This window comes from Colobus angolensis, unplaced genomic scaffold (genome assembly GCF_000951035.1).
Source record: "Colobus angolensis palliatus isolate OR3802 unplaced genomic scaffold, Cang.pa_1.0 Scaffold475, whole genome shotgun sequence".
Taxonomy (NCBI): Eukaryota; Metazoa; Chordata; class Mammalia; order Primates; family Cercopithecidae; genus Colobus; species Colobus angolensis.
The window spans coordinates 689,722-703,632 of record NW_012118210.1 but is presented as its reverse complement, the minus strand read 5'-3'; the positions used below and the strand labels follow the sequence as shown (position 1 = coordinate 703,632).

The 13,911-nt window shown below is 43.6% G+C and overlaps 1 protein-coding gene across 4 annotated transcripts in view; it reads left to right on the top strand.

Moving 5' to 3' along the window:
• The window catches only part of HECW1 (HECT, C2 and WW domain containing E3 ubiquitin protein ligase 1), a 469,289-nt gene that overhangs the window by 279,390 nt on the left and 175,988 nt on the right, over nt 1-13,911 (top strand). For all 4 annotated transcript variants that reach the window (XM_011958796.1, XM_011958795.1, XM_011958794.1 and 1 more), the window contains one exon: nt 11,980-12,055. In XM_011958796.1, coding sequence (XP_011814186.1) covers nt 11,980-12,055 — 76 coding nt within the window. The remainder of the gene's footprint in view (nt 1-11,979; nt 12,056-13,911) is intronic.

Genomic DNA, 13,911 nt, shown 5'->3' with positions numbered 1-13,911 from the left:
GTGATTTCCAGAAGATGAAGACTGGCCACAGTTTCCCAGGAGAAATACAACTGCTGTTAGTTCTACAATCAGGCAGATATTTCTCCCAAGGCAAAAGAATATGTTGAAAATGAGCTTTCGATCATAAAGGAAATCGCTTGAAGAAGGTTGTATTCCTTTCCTATTTTGTTGTGTTACAAATTATCACAAAGTTAGCTCGTGGGTCTGTAGGTCAGAAGTCCTGGACAGTATGGCTGGATACGCTGTTCAGTCTATTGTAAGGTAAAATACCTGAAATCAATGTCAGCCAGGCTGCGTTCTCATCTGGAAAGTTCTACGGAAAAGCCTGCTTTCAAGCTCATTCTTGTTGGCAGAATTCAGTTCCTTGTGGTTAGGACTGAAGTGCCTGTTTCCTTGCTGACTCAGCCAGGGGCCACCCTGGGTCCTTCACACTGCCCACGTTCCTTGCCACATGGTCTCCTCCATCTTCCAGCTAACAATGGTATGTCAAACCCTTCTCACCTTGAATCTTTGACTTCCTCTCTCTCTTTGGCCTCTAGGTCCAGATTGAAAGAGTTTGTGTGATCAAGTCAGCCCCTTATAATCTCCCTTTGTTAAAGTCAACTATCCTAATCCCAGAGTAATTCACAGTCCCTGGGCACATACACCACAGAGGCAGGAAATCTTGGGGCCCATCTTAGAATCCTGCCTGCTGCAGAGGCTCAGAAGGGTCCCCCCAGTCCTCCTGGTATTTGGAGGTTGAAGATGGAGGACGAAAGAGAAGAGCCAAGCCATCCCAACTCAGCCCAGAGTTTCTAACTATCCACACAATACAGAAACCCACTCCCAGGGATGTGCATGAGCCCTGAAGAAGCAGTGCTGCCCCAGCTCAAACAGCTTACCCTACATGAGCTGCCAACACTTGCCCCTAGATCCAGCCTGATCCCAAAGTAATCAGGGAGATGGAGATGCTCCTACCCCCTGCATGTTTCTCCTGTCTTCTAATGAAACCCTTGCAGAAATTCTGCCCCACTCACTTCTTCACCAGCTTCAGCTGTGTTACCCGTCATCTCAAGCTGTAAGCCCTCATCTCAGGTCCATGGACTCCCAAATCAGCTCAGATGAGGGAGGAATGTGTCTGTCAGCACCCTCGCCTGGGCCAGCTGAAGGGTTTAGAAGCTAACAGAAACTCACCGCACTGCGCTTTTATTTTTTATTTCACATAAGGACAGGTTTTGTTTACAAAATAATTAAAATAGCAGCTTGACATGAATTCCTTAGAAACCGGGATAGAAACATAAGGCCAAGACTACCCACATATTAAATCAATCCAGATGAGTGTGGCATGCCAGGCAATGCATTTGTTTTCCTGAGGTGTGTATTTCAAATAGAGTCTGGATGGGCAGAAACATGATCCAGCTGTTTAGAAGGCACTGAAGCAGCTTCCAGAACTGCGTTTTGGTCCCATCTTTTCCTCACAGAAGCTTTTTCTTGTCGTGAAACCAGCCCTCATTCTCCCACTCCCTCTCCATCTCTCCCCACCACCAGTCCCATTGTTCTCCCTCCCCTCCTCACACAGCCCCCAGCCAGCTCCTTCCCTTGGACTGACTTCAAATGGATCGAGGTTATGGAAACGGATTCCTCTTCACTCTTCCTGTTCTACCTTTTTCTAAGTCTTAGAGGATCCAGGTCTTTCTCTGTTGTCGTTATTCATCAAAACTACTACAGTGTTGGTGTCTTTCTGATTAAAGGACTCAGGTTCCTCAAGTTTGAAGGAGAAAGTAAGTTTTTATTTTTTATTTTTTTTGAGACAGAGTCTCACTCTGTTCCCCAGGCTGGAGTGCAGTGGCACAATCTCAACTCACAGCAAGCTCCGCCTCCTGGGTTCATGCCATTCTCCTGCCTCAGCCTCCCGAGTAACTGGGACTACAGGTGCCCGCCACCACGCCCAGCAAATTTTTTGTATTTTTAGTAGAGATAGGGTTTCACCGTGTTAGCCAGGATGGTCTTGATCTCCTGACCTCGTGATTCGCCTGCCTCGGCCTCCCAAAGTGCTGGGATTACAGGCGTGAGCCACCGTGCCCAGCCTGAGAAAGTAAGTTCTAAATGCTTTTTACAAAGGAAACTTTCCTTCTTTTTTTTTTTTTTTTGAGACAGAGTCTTGCTGTGTCGCCCAGGCTGGAGTGCAGTGGCCTGATCTCAGCTCACTACAAGCTCCGCCTCCCAGGTTTACGCCATTCTCCTGCCTCAGCCTTCCGAGTAGCTGGGACTATAGGTGCCCGCCACCACGCCCTGCTAGATTTTTTTTGTATTTTTTAGTAGAGACGGGGTTTCACCATGTTAGCCAGGATGGTCTCAATCTCCTGACCTCGTGATCCGCCCATCTCGGCCTCCCAAAGTGCTGGGATTACAGGTGTGAGCCACCACACCCGGCCTGAGAAAGTAAGTTCTAAATGCTTTTTACAAAGGAAACTTTCCTTCTTGCTTCTGCCTGTATGTTTATCTCATTCCACAACTGACTAGAGAAACAGGACCATCATCTTCAGGTCTTTTACAGACTTGTAGACATGCAGAAAATGCTAACAGCAGCAAGACATTTACATATGAAGCCTTTTTAAAGAATATAAATGTACTATACTGATAACTTATAGGTGTTAGACACAGACCAATGCTTTTTGTTGGTTTTCAGCTTATGGTATATTTATAACTCTTCTAAGCTGGACCAAATGATCTAACAAAGGGCAACAGATTTCTCCTCCACAGTGAATGGAGGGTTCAGGATTCTGGGCTCTGGCCCTGATTTGTCTGGCGTGACCAGTTATGTGACCTCGTGGGCCTCTTGATTGACCAGCTTATGCTTCATGTTTTTCATCTATAAAGGAATCGGATATTAGACAATCTGCTAACATAATTCTTAATGTTAGAAGTCAGAGGTTAAAAAACAAATATGATATAAATAACAACATTAGCCTGATTTAGAGCATGTATCATGTGACACTTTTATACACATTTTGCCATTCAGTTCTCAGGAGAACTCAGTGAGATAAGGTTTATTATGATCTCCATTTGATGGAAAAGAAAACTGAGCATTAGAGCGATTGATTGCCTCACCCTAACACAGACAGAGGAGGAGCTGGCAGAGAAAGGGATATGCTGGCTCCAGCCCGGCTGCTTCTCAACACCATATTGTACACCTGCCTGTGACCACCTCTGTAAATGCTCCCAACCATCCATCCAATCCACATCCAAGGAATTCAACATCCATTCCCGAGCTGTTTATCTCTTTATGAAGAAGGAATAAAACATGACTTGGTTATCATGCAATAGAATAATGGCCAATAGCACATTTGTAGGTCAAATGTTCAGGACAAGAACTGCAAATTCAAAATCTTCTGTGGATCCAGGTCAGTATCACACGTCATCAGATCTAAAATGCCATGGACTTTCAGACCAACCATTAATTTTCATATTGCCAAGCTGGAAAAACTTTCTAATTTTAATTACAAGATTTATCAGTGGTATACTGTATAATGATGGTCAAATGTGAAGCAGTGGGTGCTTGGAATTAAAGAAGCAGTCACAGGACACCTGGGGACGTGTGATGCTTATGAAGAGGATGCTGTTTCTCAGCCCCAGGGAGTTGCTGCTGGATATTCTGTGGGTGTTTTTGTTTTTTTTGTTTTTTTGTTTTTTTCTGAGACTAGCCCAGGCTGGAGTACAGTGGCATAATCTTAGCTCACTGAAACCTCTGCCTCCTGGGCTCAAGCAATTCTCATGCCTCAGCCTCCCAAGTAGCTGGGATTACAGGTGCGTGCCACCATGCCCAACTAATTTTTTTATTTTTAAATTTTTAGTAGAGATGTGGTTTCACCATGATGGCCAGGCTGGTCTCAAACCCCTAACCTCAAGTGATCCACCTGCCTCGGCTCCTAAAGTGCTGGGATTTCAGGCATGAGCCACCGCATCCAGCCAGCATTCTGATTTTGTAACAGAAGTCTGAAATCCACATTTTAAGTAAATCTCCTGATTTAAAAAAATATATATATGTTAAAAATTAATTTTTTAAAAGCTGAAACACTCTGTGAGCCAAAGAAAACCCATCAGTTTGCCATGCAGCCCACAGCCCAGCCTTCCCTGTGCCAGGTGGGTGCCTCTTGATAAGTTTGAAACAGGTAAGAATGATCGGCCTACAGAGAGTTGGGATGATGACACCTTCATAGGCCGAGGGGACAGCTGGCTGGGTAATGGTCTCCCAGACAAGAAAGGAGTGGGGCCTGGACCAAGGTGCCAGTGATGGGGATGCAAAGAAGCAGGTCATTGTTTCTGGTGGAAGATGCAGGCCCAAGTCCTGAAAACAAAAGCCTATGTGGCCAAGGGGTCGCCAGAATCTAATTCTCATGCTCAAAGTCAGGGAAAGACAGTTTTGAGGGTAGGTGAGGTTTAGTTAGAGACATCTTTAATCTTTCCATTACCATTTAAGAGAGGTAGACCTAGTGTGGTCCCTCCACTGCCAGCGTCAGCGTCACCTGGGAACTTGTTAGTGATTCATACTGCTGGAGCCCTCTCCAGACTTACAAAATCAGTCCTTCTGGGGGTGGGCCCAGCAATGTGTGTTTTATCAAGCCCTGTAGGTGATTCTGATTCATGCTAAAGTTGGAGAACCTCTGCACTACAGCAGATGCCACTCAATTATTTTTTAGGACTCAGAACAATCTATGTCCTCACTTTTAGAACAGTCTGCACTACACAAGAAGCTATGTTAGAGAAGAACCACTTTATAGCCTAAAAATCATCAGGGAAAATCTACTATTGGATTAATCTCAGCTAGCATTTTCATTTGCGCAGTGCTTCTTACACATTGTCATCACGTTGTTGTTGTTGTTGTTGTTGTTTTAAAGAGACAGGATCTCATTTTGTCACCCAGGCTGGAGTACAGTGGTGTGATCACGGCTGATTGCAGCCTTGAACTCCTGGGCTTAAGGGATCCTCCTACCTCAGCCTCCCAAGTAGCTGGGACTATAGGTGTGCACCAGTACGCCCGGCTAAATTTTTGTAGATAGAGTCTCACAACGTTGCTCAGGCTGATTTTGAACTCCTGGCCTCAAGTGACCCTTCCACTTTGGCCTCCCAAAGTGCTGAGATTACAGGTGTGAGCAACCCACCTGGCCCCCTCATTACTTTTAGTAAGCTAAAAGCAGCAGATCTTTGCCTGAAGGAGACGTACTCCTGGTGCTAAAATCTTGCAGGCCTGTGCGGTCAAAAGCAGAGTAAAGAAAATCATTCCTAATTAAATCATTTCTAATTCGCACCATGAAAGCTATAGGATAAATGCCTCATTTTTCCAACCCCTCTCTTTTTCCCCATAGTGATTAGCATAAGAGCCCTGAAATTGGGGAGCCTGTGCCTTGTCTTCAAGGTGGTAAAGAAAGCAAGAGCTGTGCAGACTCTGGAAGCTGGCTTGGTGATGATGGCGTCAGAAAGCAAAGGGAGGCCACGCATGGTGGCTCACGCCTGGAATCCCAACACACAGGAGGCCAAAGCAAGAGGATCACTGGAACCCAGAAATTCCAGACCAGCCTGGGCAACATAGTGAGACCCTGTCCCTACAAAAATTTTTTTTTAATTTGCCAGGCATGGTGGTGCACACCTGCAGTCCCAGCTACCCAGGAGTGTGAGGTGGGAGGACCACTTGAGCCTAGAAAGTCAAAGCTGCAGTGAGCTATGATGGTGCTACTGCATCCAGCCTGGGCAGCACAGCAAGCAACTCTTTAAAACCAGCAGAGTTGTGGAAGCAGAATATGAACAAAATATGAGCAAAAGAGATGCAAGCAGACAGGCTAGATCTGAGGAAATGGCACCAGGGGGTTAATAGACTCTATGGAATGGGGCTGGTGAGTTCTGAAACTCTTGTTTTAAGTCTTTCAGACCATTGATTCATCTCAAGTGAATTTTGTGAAGTTGTGGCAGGCCAGGTCTCACTAACACAGGTCTCCATTACAACTGTCCCAGCACTGACTGAGGAGCTAAGTTAAACATTAAAAGCTGATTGAGTCAGTGCCCTTATACAATGGCTGGAATGTAACAAAGAGCCCACCAAGAGTTTTGCCTAGGCTTTTCCTGGGCCTTGAAGCATGACAAGATAACAGGACCCTTTTAGAATTAAACAAGTTTTATTGGGGGTCTGAAAAAACTCCCCAGGCCTCCACAATCAAGTTTATTGGGGTCTAAAGGAACTCCCCAAACCTTTATAATTTGGCAGGAGACAAGATAAGGGTAATCACCCTAGCACCTAGACCCATTTAGATTAAATAAACTTACTGAGGCTCTAGAAGAAGGTCTTCAGGACTCAGACCTTAGTTATAGATTAAAAGAAGTTAATCACTTACGTCTTTAGATGAATGCACACTTACACGTAGACATATAGCTTAGAAGGTATGTAAGTTCTGGAAAACTTTGTAATTTTGAGTTGGTCTGGTGATAATTTCCAGATCTTCTCCCTGTAACTGGTTACAGAAATAAAAACTCTCTTCCTCCCCAGTTCATCTGTATCTTGTTATTGGGCCACGAGAAATAGCAGCCTGACCCTCAGTTTGGTCCGGGAACAAAGTCATTGAATTGTTCTTAGCTCAGCTTTCACATTTGTAAGTGGGAGTGGGAGTGAATGATACCTAATTCTTAAGCAGTTAAAATAGTGCATATGGAAGAACTGGCTCTGTGCTTGGCACATAATTGCCACTCACCTGTGTTGCTTTCCCCACCCCCTTTGATGGGCCCTCTTCTAAGTCTTTCATCTAAAGTGTCCCCAAGATTGGGGAGATTGCCTTGGGATTCAGTTGGCTTATGTTTCTTTTGTTTAGGCCCCTAAGTTGGCTTTACCTTTCAGTTTACAGGTCTTTCTGTTGGAGATCTTGAAATGTGCTGCCTCCAACAGCAAGCAGTTAGAATGACACACATGCAATGAGGGTCTAATGAGGGAAATGCACTCAGCAGTGCTCTGTAAACGAGGGTAAGGTGTGTTTACTTATCTACCATTTACTTGTTTGAACATCTCAGCGATTTGGAGGTGGAAATGGAACTTGGGCCTTTGGTTGGTTTGCTTTTTAGTTTTTGATTCTTGCTCTTTTAAGGTGGCTTTGAGGCCTATCCGATTATTTAATAGACTTCGTCTTGGAGGTAAAAGATACTGAACTTTAGAGGAATCCCTGGATCTCTGACGCAAAGTAGAACTCATAATTCCCTACTTTCGACTGCCAATACACCGCAGCTTACATATTATTGATAAAGTAATGACATTTGCACCTCGGTTTTAGGTTCCATTATAATTATGGAGCCCTGTACTATTCATTTACAGGCAAATCAAAGTTTTCTGGGCCAGATGAGTAAGACTCAGTGACATAATGAATTTCAATCTCTGCCTCATTGTCAATGCAATTGTTCTATAACTAAAACAAACCTTGTCAGCATGTTTAGGGGAAATAATTCTGTAATTACTTGAGAATAATTGTGGGTATGTAAATGGAGTTATCATATCAGAATTGAGCATAACATGGCCACACTCCTATTGGAAATGCCATGTGCACTAAGGGGAGCAGTTCCAGCTTTCACCCAAAGGAAATAAACCCAGGTCTGCGCCATTCCAGGAGGCAGCTTAGAAAGTTCTTTGAAATCTCTTGCTTTACCTTCCAAATGCATGCTCATTTGGCATTCGGTCATTTGGCATTTCTTCATATTTGTTCTTAAAATAAAAAGATTTTACCCAAAATTTTGGGTAAAATGATGTTCCCAGGCAGGCACCCTTGCCCCTGGGCATAGCTGCTTACCTCTGGGAACAGAAGGGGCCTGTCTGAGAAGCCCTGATGTCCTGGGAGGCTGGAAGACCTGGGATATAGGTCAACACACGTATATGACTGTGTGATTAGATGCTGCTGTGTATTTTTAGCAAACTACCTCATCTTTCATGCAGTGATACTGTGCAAAGAAAGGGTAAAATCTGAATAACATGCTGGAGAGTAAAGGCCGAGGGAGCCCTGTCAACTGAGCTATAGTTTCCGGACTGCTGAAACAGAAGATCCCCTGCCAGGGTGAAAAGAGCTGATCTTCACACTCTTTTACTGAACTGCAGTTTTAGGGGTGTGCAACAGTGGTGTGAATTTATATTTACAACTTTTTAAAAGGCAATTGTAAAGAGAAAAGGAGAATGAGAGTAGGAGAGAAAGACATCTGCATTAACAAAGCCCTTATTTAACTCCAAGAGCTTCTCAATACCCTGCAGAATCTTCTACACCCCACAACAGATTCAGTTTGGAATCTGTTAAACCATTTGCCAAGTAGGCTCTGTTGTGGAAACATTTGGGTGCAAGACATACACAGTGAAACTGCCAGAGCTTCGTCAGAGAGAGAGGGGCAGCAGGACCCAGCACCAAGCAGTTGGAATGGCAGTCAGGCATCAGACAAGCCACAGAGCAAAGGGATCTTGTCAGCCCTGAGAAGACAAGCCATCTCCCTGACAGGTCTGCAGCCTCAGGTTGCTCCAGGGTGAAACTATTTGGGCTGAATCTTCACGTCATTTTCACAGTCAATAAACTGTAAAGAGTCTGTCTGTGAGTACAGCACATTTCTCAACGTCAAACATGCTTGTGCAACGCATCTCAAGCAAGAAGACAGGATGTCAAACTCCCTAAGACTGGGCAAACATTTTTACTTCCTGGAAAATGTTTATTATGGCTACCATTCCCTCCATTTTTGTGTTATCAGTGTGGTGCTTAGATGACTTTGTAAATGATGTTAGTAAAAATTCAAGAATTTAGGTAGAATTTTATGGAGGCTTAAGTGATGTGTCTCCCCACTGAGCTTAGTAGCTTTTGGAAAATATACCTTTTCTTCTTCTTCTTCTTTTCTTTTTTTTTTTCATCTACAGACCTGTTTTTGATGCAATAAAGATGAAGAGGCTTCTTTGTAAATACTCTGAATGCCAGCAGAGGAATATTTAAATATAAAGAACCAAAATATGTATGCTTTAAAAACAAAGGAATAAATGTACCATCCTTTGTTATCACTGCATGTTTCAGCTTATTTCAGCTTAGCATGAAATATGCAGTTTAATCCTACACCTTTTTAAAAAATACATTGGAATGCACATACTCTAGACTTATAATTCTATAAACTATAATTATTAAAATGATAGTTTCTATTGTTCCCCCAAAGAACTTATATTCTTAGAAAGAGACAAGAGACATTTTAAAATTAGAATTAGGAACCAGAGGCTTTAGCCATTGATTGTTAATTGTCCTGGTGGTGCAGTATAGCACTGTGAGGAGGGGTGGTCAGCATGCACAGAGGTCTCCCACGGCCATGTCCAGGCACAGGCTTGCAAGAGAAGAAAAGTCCACAACATTAAGGAATTTGGAAGCCCTGATTATGCCATGAGGACTGGCTACCTTCAGAGTTAAGAAGAGCATGCTTCAGGTCTAGCCTAAGGATGTGGTCTCTGAACTGATGGCTGATTTCCATTTCTTAATGTCAGCCATCGATGGGAATAACAAACAGAAAGGAGGAAGGAGAGGGCCCTCTGATGTGAAGAAAGCTAATTGTTGTCAAAATGCCAGGGGTTTGTTCTAGGTCCCATTGCTCCATGCATAGAAAGCCAATCACTGAGACAATGAGTATTGCCAGGAAAGAAGGCTTTTTATTTGGGTGATGTTAACTGGGAGAATAGGAGTTAAGTTTCAAATCCATCTCCTTGACCAACTAAAATTGGGGTTTATATATCAGGGAAGGAATGTAAAACAGGAACAAACGAGGAGTCTAAGGAACTAAGGTAGACAAATAAGTGGTCAGGCCTCCATTGGTCTAGATCTGGGCATCTGGTGAGTTTCAGTCTCTCACCTGAGAATCAGTTTCCTGAGGAAGGAATTCCAGTGAGACTGTAACTGCCCAAAGGATGCACCTTGCCCACTGCCTAGGCAAAGCCAATTCATCAAGACAGGGGAATTGCAATAGAGAAAGAGTAATTCATGCAGAGCCAACTGTGTGGGAGACCAGAGTTTTATTATTACTCAAATCCATCTCCCTGAGCATTCAGGAAACAGAGTTTTTAAGGATAACTTGGTGGGACGGGGTAGGGTAGGGGGTGGGGAGGTGGAAGCTAGTGAGCCAGGAGTGCTGATTGGTCAGAGATGAACTCGCAGGGAGTCGGAGCTGTTTTCTTGCAGTGAGTCAGTTCCTGGGTGGGGGCCACAAGATCAGACAAGCTAGTTTATTGATCTTGGTGGTGCCAACTGATCCATCCAGTGCAGGGTCTGTGAAATATCTCAAACGCTGATCTCAGGAGCAGTTTAGGGAGGACTAGAATCTTGTAGCCTCCAGCTGCATGACTCCTAAACCATAATTTCTAATCTTGTAGCTAATGTTAGTCCTACAAAGGCAATCTAGTCTCCTGGCAAGAAGGAGCTCTGCTTTGGGAAAGGGCTGTTACCATCTTTGTTTAAACTATAAACTACGTTTCTCTTAAAGTTAGTTCAGCCTATGCCCAGGAATGAACAAGGACAGCTTGGAGGTTGGAAGCAAGATGGAATCAGTTACGTTAGATCTCTTTCACATCTCAGTCATAATTTTGCAAGGGCAGCTTTAAGACAAATGTAAGTTTCAAGTTTTCATAACATCTCAGGACCTATGAGAGTTTTGACTCACCAATCCTGGCCATGTTTTACTCTGATTCTTACCAAATGAGACTCTAAGGGACAGACATGTGTCAAAGAGTTTGACAGTCTCTTATCTGGCCTGGTTCAGAGCTCCATTCCATATGTCCCTCCGTTGGTTGGCTCCCTCTGCTGAACAGCCCAGGATCCCTGAGATGAACATCACAGCTGTGCCTCAGGGCAATCATACCAAGATTTGTCCACAAGCTGCAGCCAAGCTCACAGGCTCACCAGGGGAACCTGCTTCAGTGTGAAAAGATGAATAATAATCCCTTTGTACTCCACTTGGCTGAAGTGTGAGCCCTGTGATGCCCAGTCATTGCTCCTGGTCTTATATCAGGCAGGTTGATGTGAATATCCAATCACAACCTATACAGCATCAAGAATACTAAGAGAAGAAAGAAAAAGACTGAACCCACACAACCTACAAATAATGAGACTCTGAACAAGAGATTACGGATATTTTCATTTTTCTCTTCCTAGTACAGATTATCTTCTAAAAAATGGACACTGTGGATTTGCTTAATACCCAGAGTTTTAAAATTATTTTCTGCAAACATACAACACATGCAAAGGTAAATAGGAAGTACCTTTAAATACCCAAAATCATTTCTGAATAAAACCTTCCTAGAAGAGAATGGGAGCAAAAACTCTAGCTATTTTGATTAACCTATTACTAAATATTGAGCAATGATGAAAAACAAAACATTTTAGCGACATTGTTTTCAAATACCTACTAGACTCCAGATAATCCATATAGCAATTGTGTTCTGAAATTTCCCAGGAAGGCAACTGATTAATTAAGAGAGAGCTCAGAAGAGCTGCTTAATGCCACGTTCAGGCTCCTCCCCAGCAGTTTCCTGGAAATCCCTAAATAATAATAAGTGGAGATGCAGCAGTTCAACACTCTACTTTGCTAAATGGAAATACATTATAATTACAATAGTAAACATCTACTGACCTATCATTCTAGTGCCTTAGGCCCTGCTTTAATAAATACTTTTTGCAAATTTGAATGTGAAAAGACATTGTTTGCATAAGTAGTTACAAAGGGTCTTTTCTATTACAGTAATTATGTTTGTTGATTTGCATTTTCCTGAAAAGTACCCATCACCCCCACTAGCAGTTCCTCTACTACTGGGAAAAATATTAGCTTCCTAGAAGCTTGTTTTAATCAATAGTTACCCAGTGAAATCACTGTCTTCGTTGCCTGTGGCTGGTAAAATAACTGTGAATAAGCATGCTTGTGTTGAAGTGTGAATATCCATTTCAGTGCTTGTTTTGCTTGTCTCCCATTTTCCAGATTTTTAAAAGCATCGGCGCTGATGAGACTGTCCAAGGACAAGGAAGTCGGAGGCTGATCAGCTTCTCTCTCTCAGGTATGTTTTGCTCACCTAGAGACTTTGTGGAGAGAATAAGAATGAGGACACTCGCTTCCATTTCACTCTTACCTACAAGTCAGTCAACCTCTCTGTGCCTCAATTTCTCAATCTGTAAAGCAAAAATGTTTTTTAAATCTGTTCAATTTCCCTTGACCACATAAGGATAACAGAGAGCTTAGGAAGTAATAGATGTGAAAGCATGTTGAGATGATGGGAAGAGAGGCTGCAGTTCTACCTTTCCCCCAGGGCCACACAGCAGTAGTTGAGCATATATGAGGGGAGGTAAGGAAAACCTGGGAAGAGACGCAGCTATTCAACTCTTTGTCTAAACAAAACCTCACATGCGGCACAACCAGCAAAACAGATAACTGAGCCGCTCAAAAATGCACATTCATGGGAAAAAAATCAGTGGAATCCAATTAAGTCTGTTAACTAATAATATTTTCATTTAATATTTAAGAGTAAGTTAACGTTTTAGTTTTCATGAAGGTACCATGGTTCTGTCTGTCATGCGTGTCTGTATGAAGAGAGTCCACCAACAGGCTTTGTGTGAGCAACAAGGCTGTTTATTTCACCTGGGTGCAGGTGGGCTGAGTCCTAAAAGAGAGTCAGCAAAGGGTGGTGGGATTATCATTAGTTCTTATAGGTTTGGGATAGGTGGTGGAGTTAGGAGCAATATTTTGTGGGCAGGGGGTGGATCTCACAAAGTACATTCTCATTTTTTTTTTTGAGACAAATTCTAGCTCTCTCGCCCAGGCTGGAGTGCAGTGGCCCGATCTCGGCTCATTGCAAGCTCCGCCTCCGGGGTTCACGCCGTTCTCCTGCCTCAGCCTCGTGAGTAGCTGGGACTACAGGTGCCCGCCACCATGCCCGGCTAAAATTTTTTGTATTTTTAGTAGAGACGGGTTTTCGCGGTGTTAGCCAGGATGCTCTTGATCTCCTGACCTCGTGATCTGCCCGCCTCAGCAACCCAAAGTGCTGGGATTACAGGCACGAGCTTCCGCGCCCGGCCTGCAAAGTACCTTCTTAAGGGCGGAGGAGTATCACAAAGTACATTATTGCAAGGAAGGGGAGGGAGTATTGTCATAAGGTCAGTTGATCAGCTAGGGTGGGGCAGGAACAGATCACAATGGTGGAATGTCATCTTTTGTGGTTCTTCAGTTGCTTCAGGCCATCTGGATGTATACCTGCAGGTCACAGGGGATATGATGGCTTAGCTTGGGCTCAGGTGCCTGACACCATCATATGTTAATTATGGGACAAACTGGGCAAAGGGTATGTGGGAAATCTTTGTATTATCTTTGGAACTCTTCTGTAAACCCAGAATTATTTAAAAATGAAAAGTTCAGGGCTGGGCATGGTGGGCATGGTAATCTCAGCACTTTGGGAGGCCAAGGTGAGCAGATCACCTGAGGTCAGAAGTTTGAGACCAGCCTGGCCAACTTGGCAAAACCTCATCTCTGCGAAAAATACAAAACTTAGCCAGGCGTGGTGGCGGGCTCCTGTAGTCCCAGCTACTTGGGAGGCTGAGGCAGGAGAAACACTTGAACGTGGGAAGTGGAGGTTGCAGTGAGCTGAGATTGCACCACTGTACTCCAGCCTGAGCAACCGAGTGAGACTCCATCTCAAAAATAAATAAATAAATAAATAAATAAATAAATAAATAAATAAATGTTTAAAAGAAAAACTGAGCTGTTCTGGCTAACATGATATATACAAAGCTCAGGGCTTCACACACTCAATCCTACCCTAAACAGTCTTTAAGGGGACACAGCGGCATAAAGCCTGAGGATTCTGTTGAGCAACAGTTGGAAAACTACTACCTTAGCTTGTCAAATCAACAGATGTTGCAG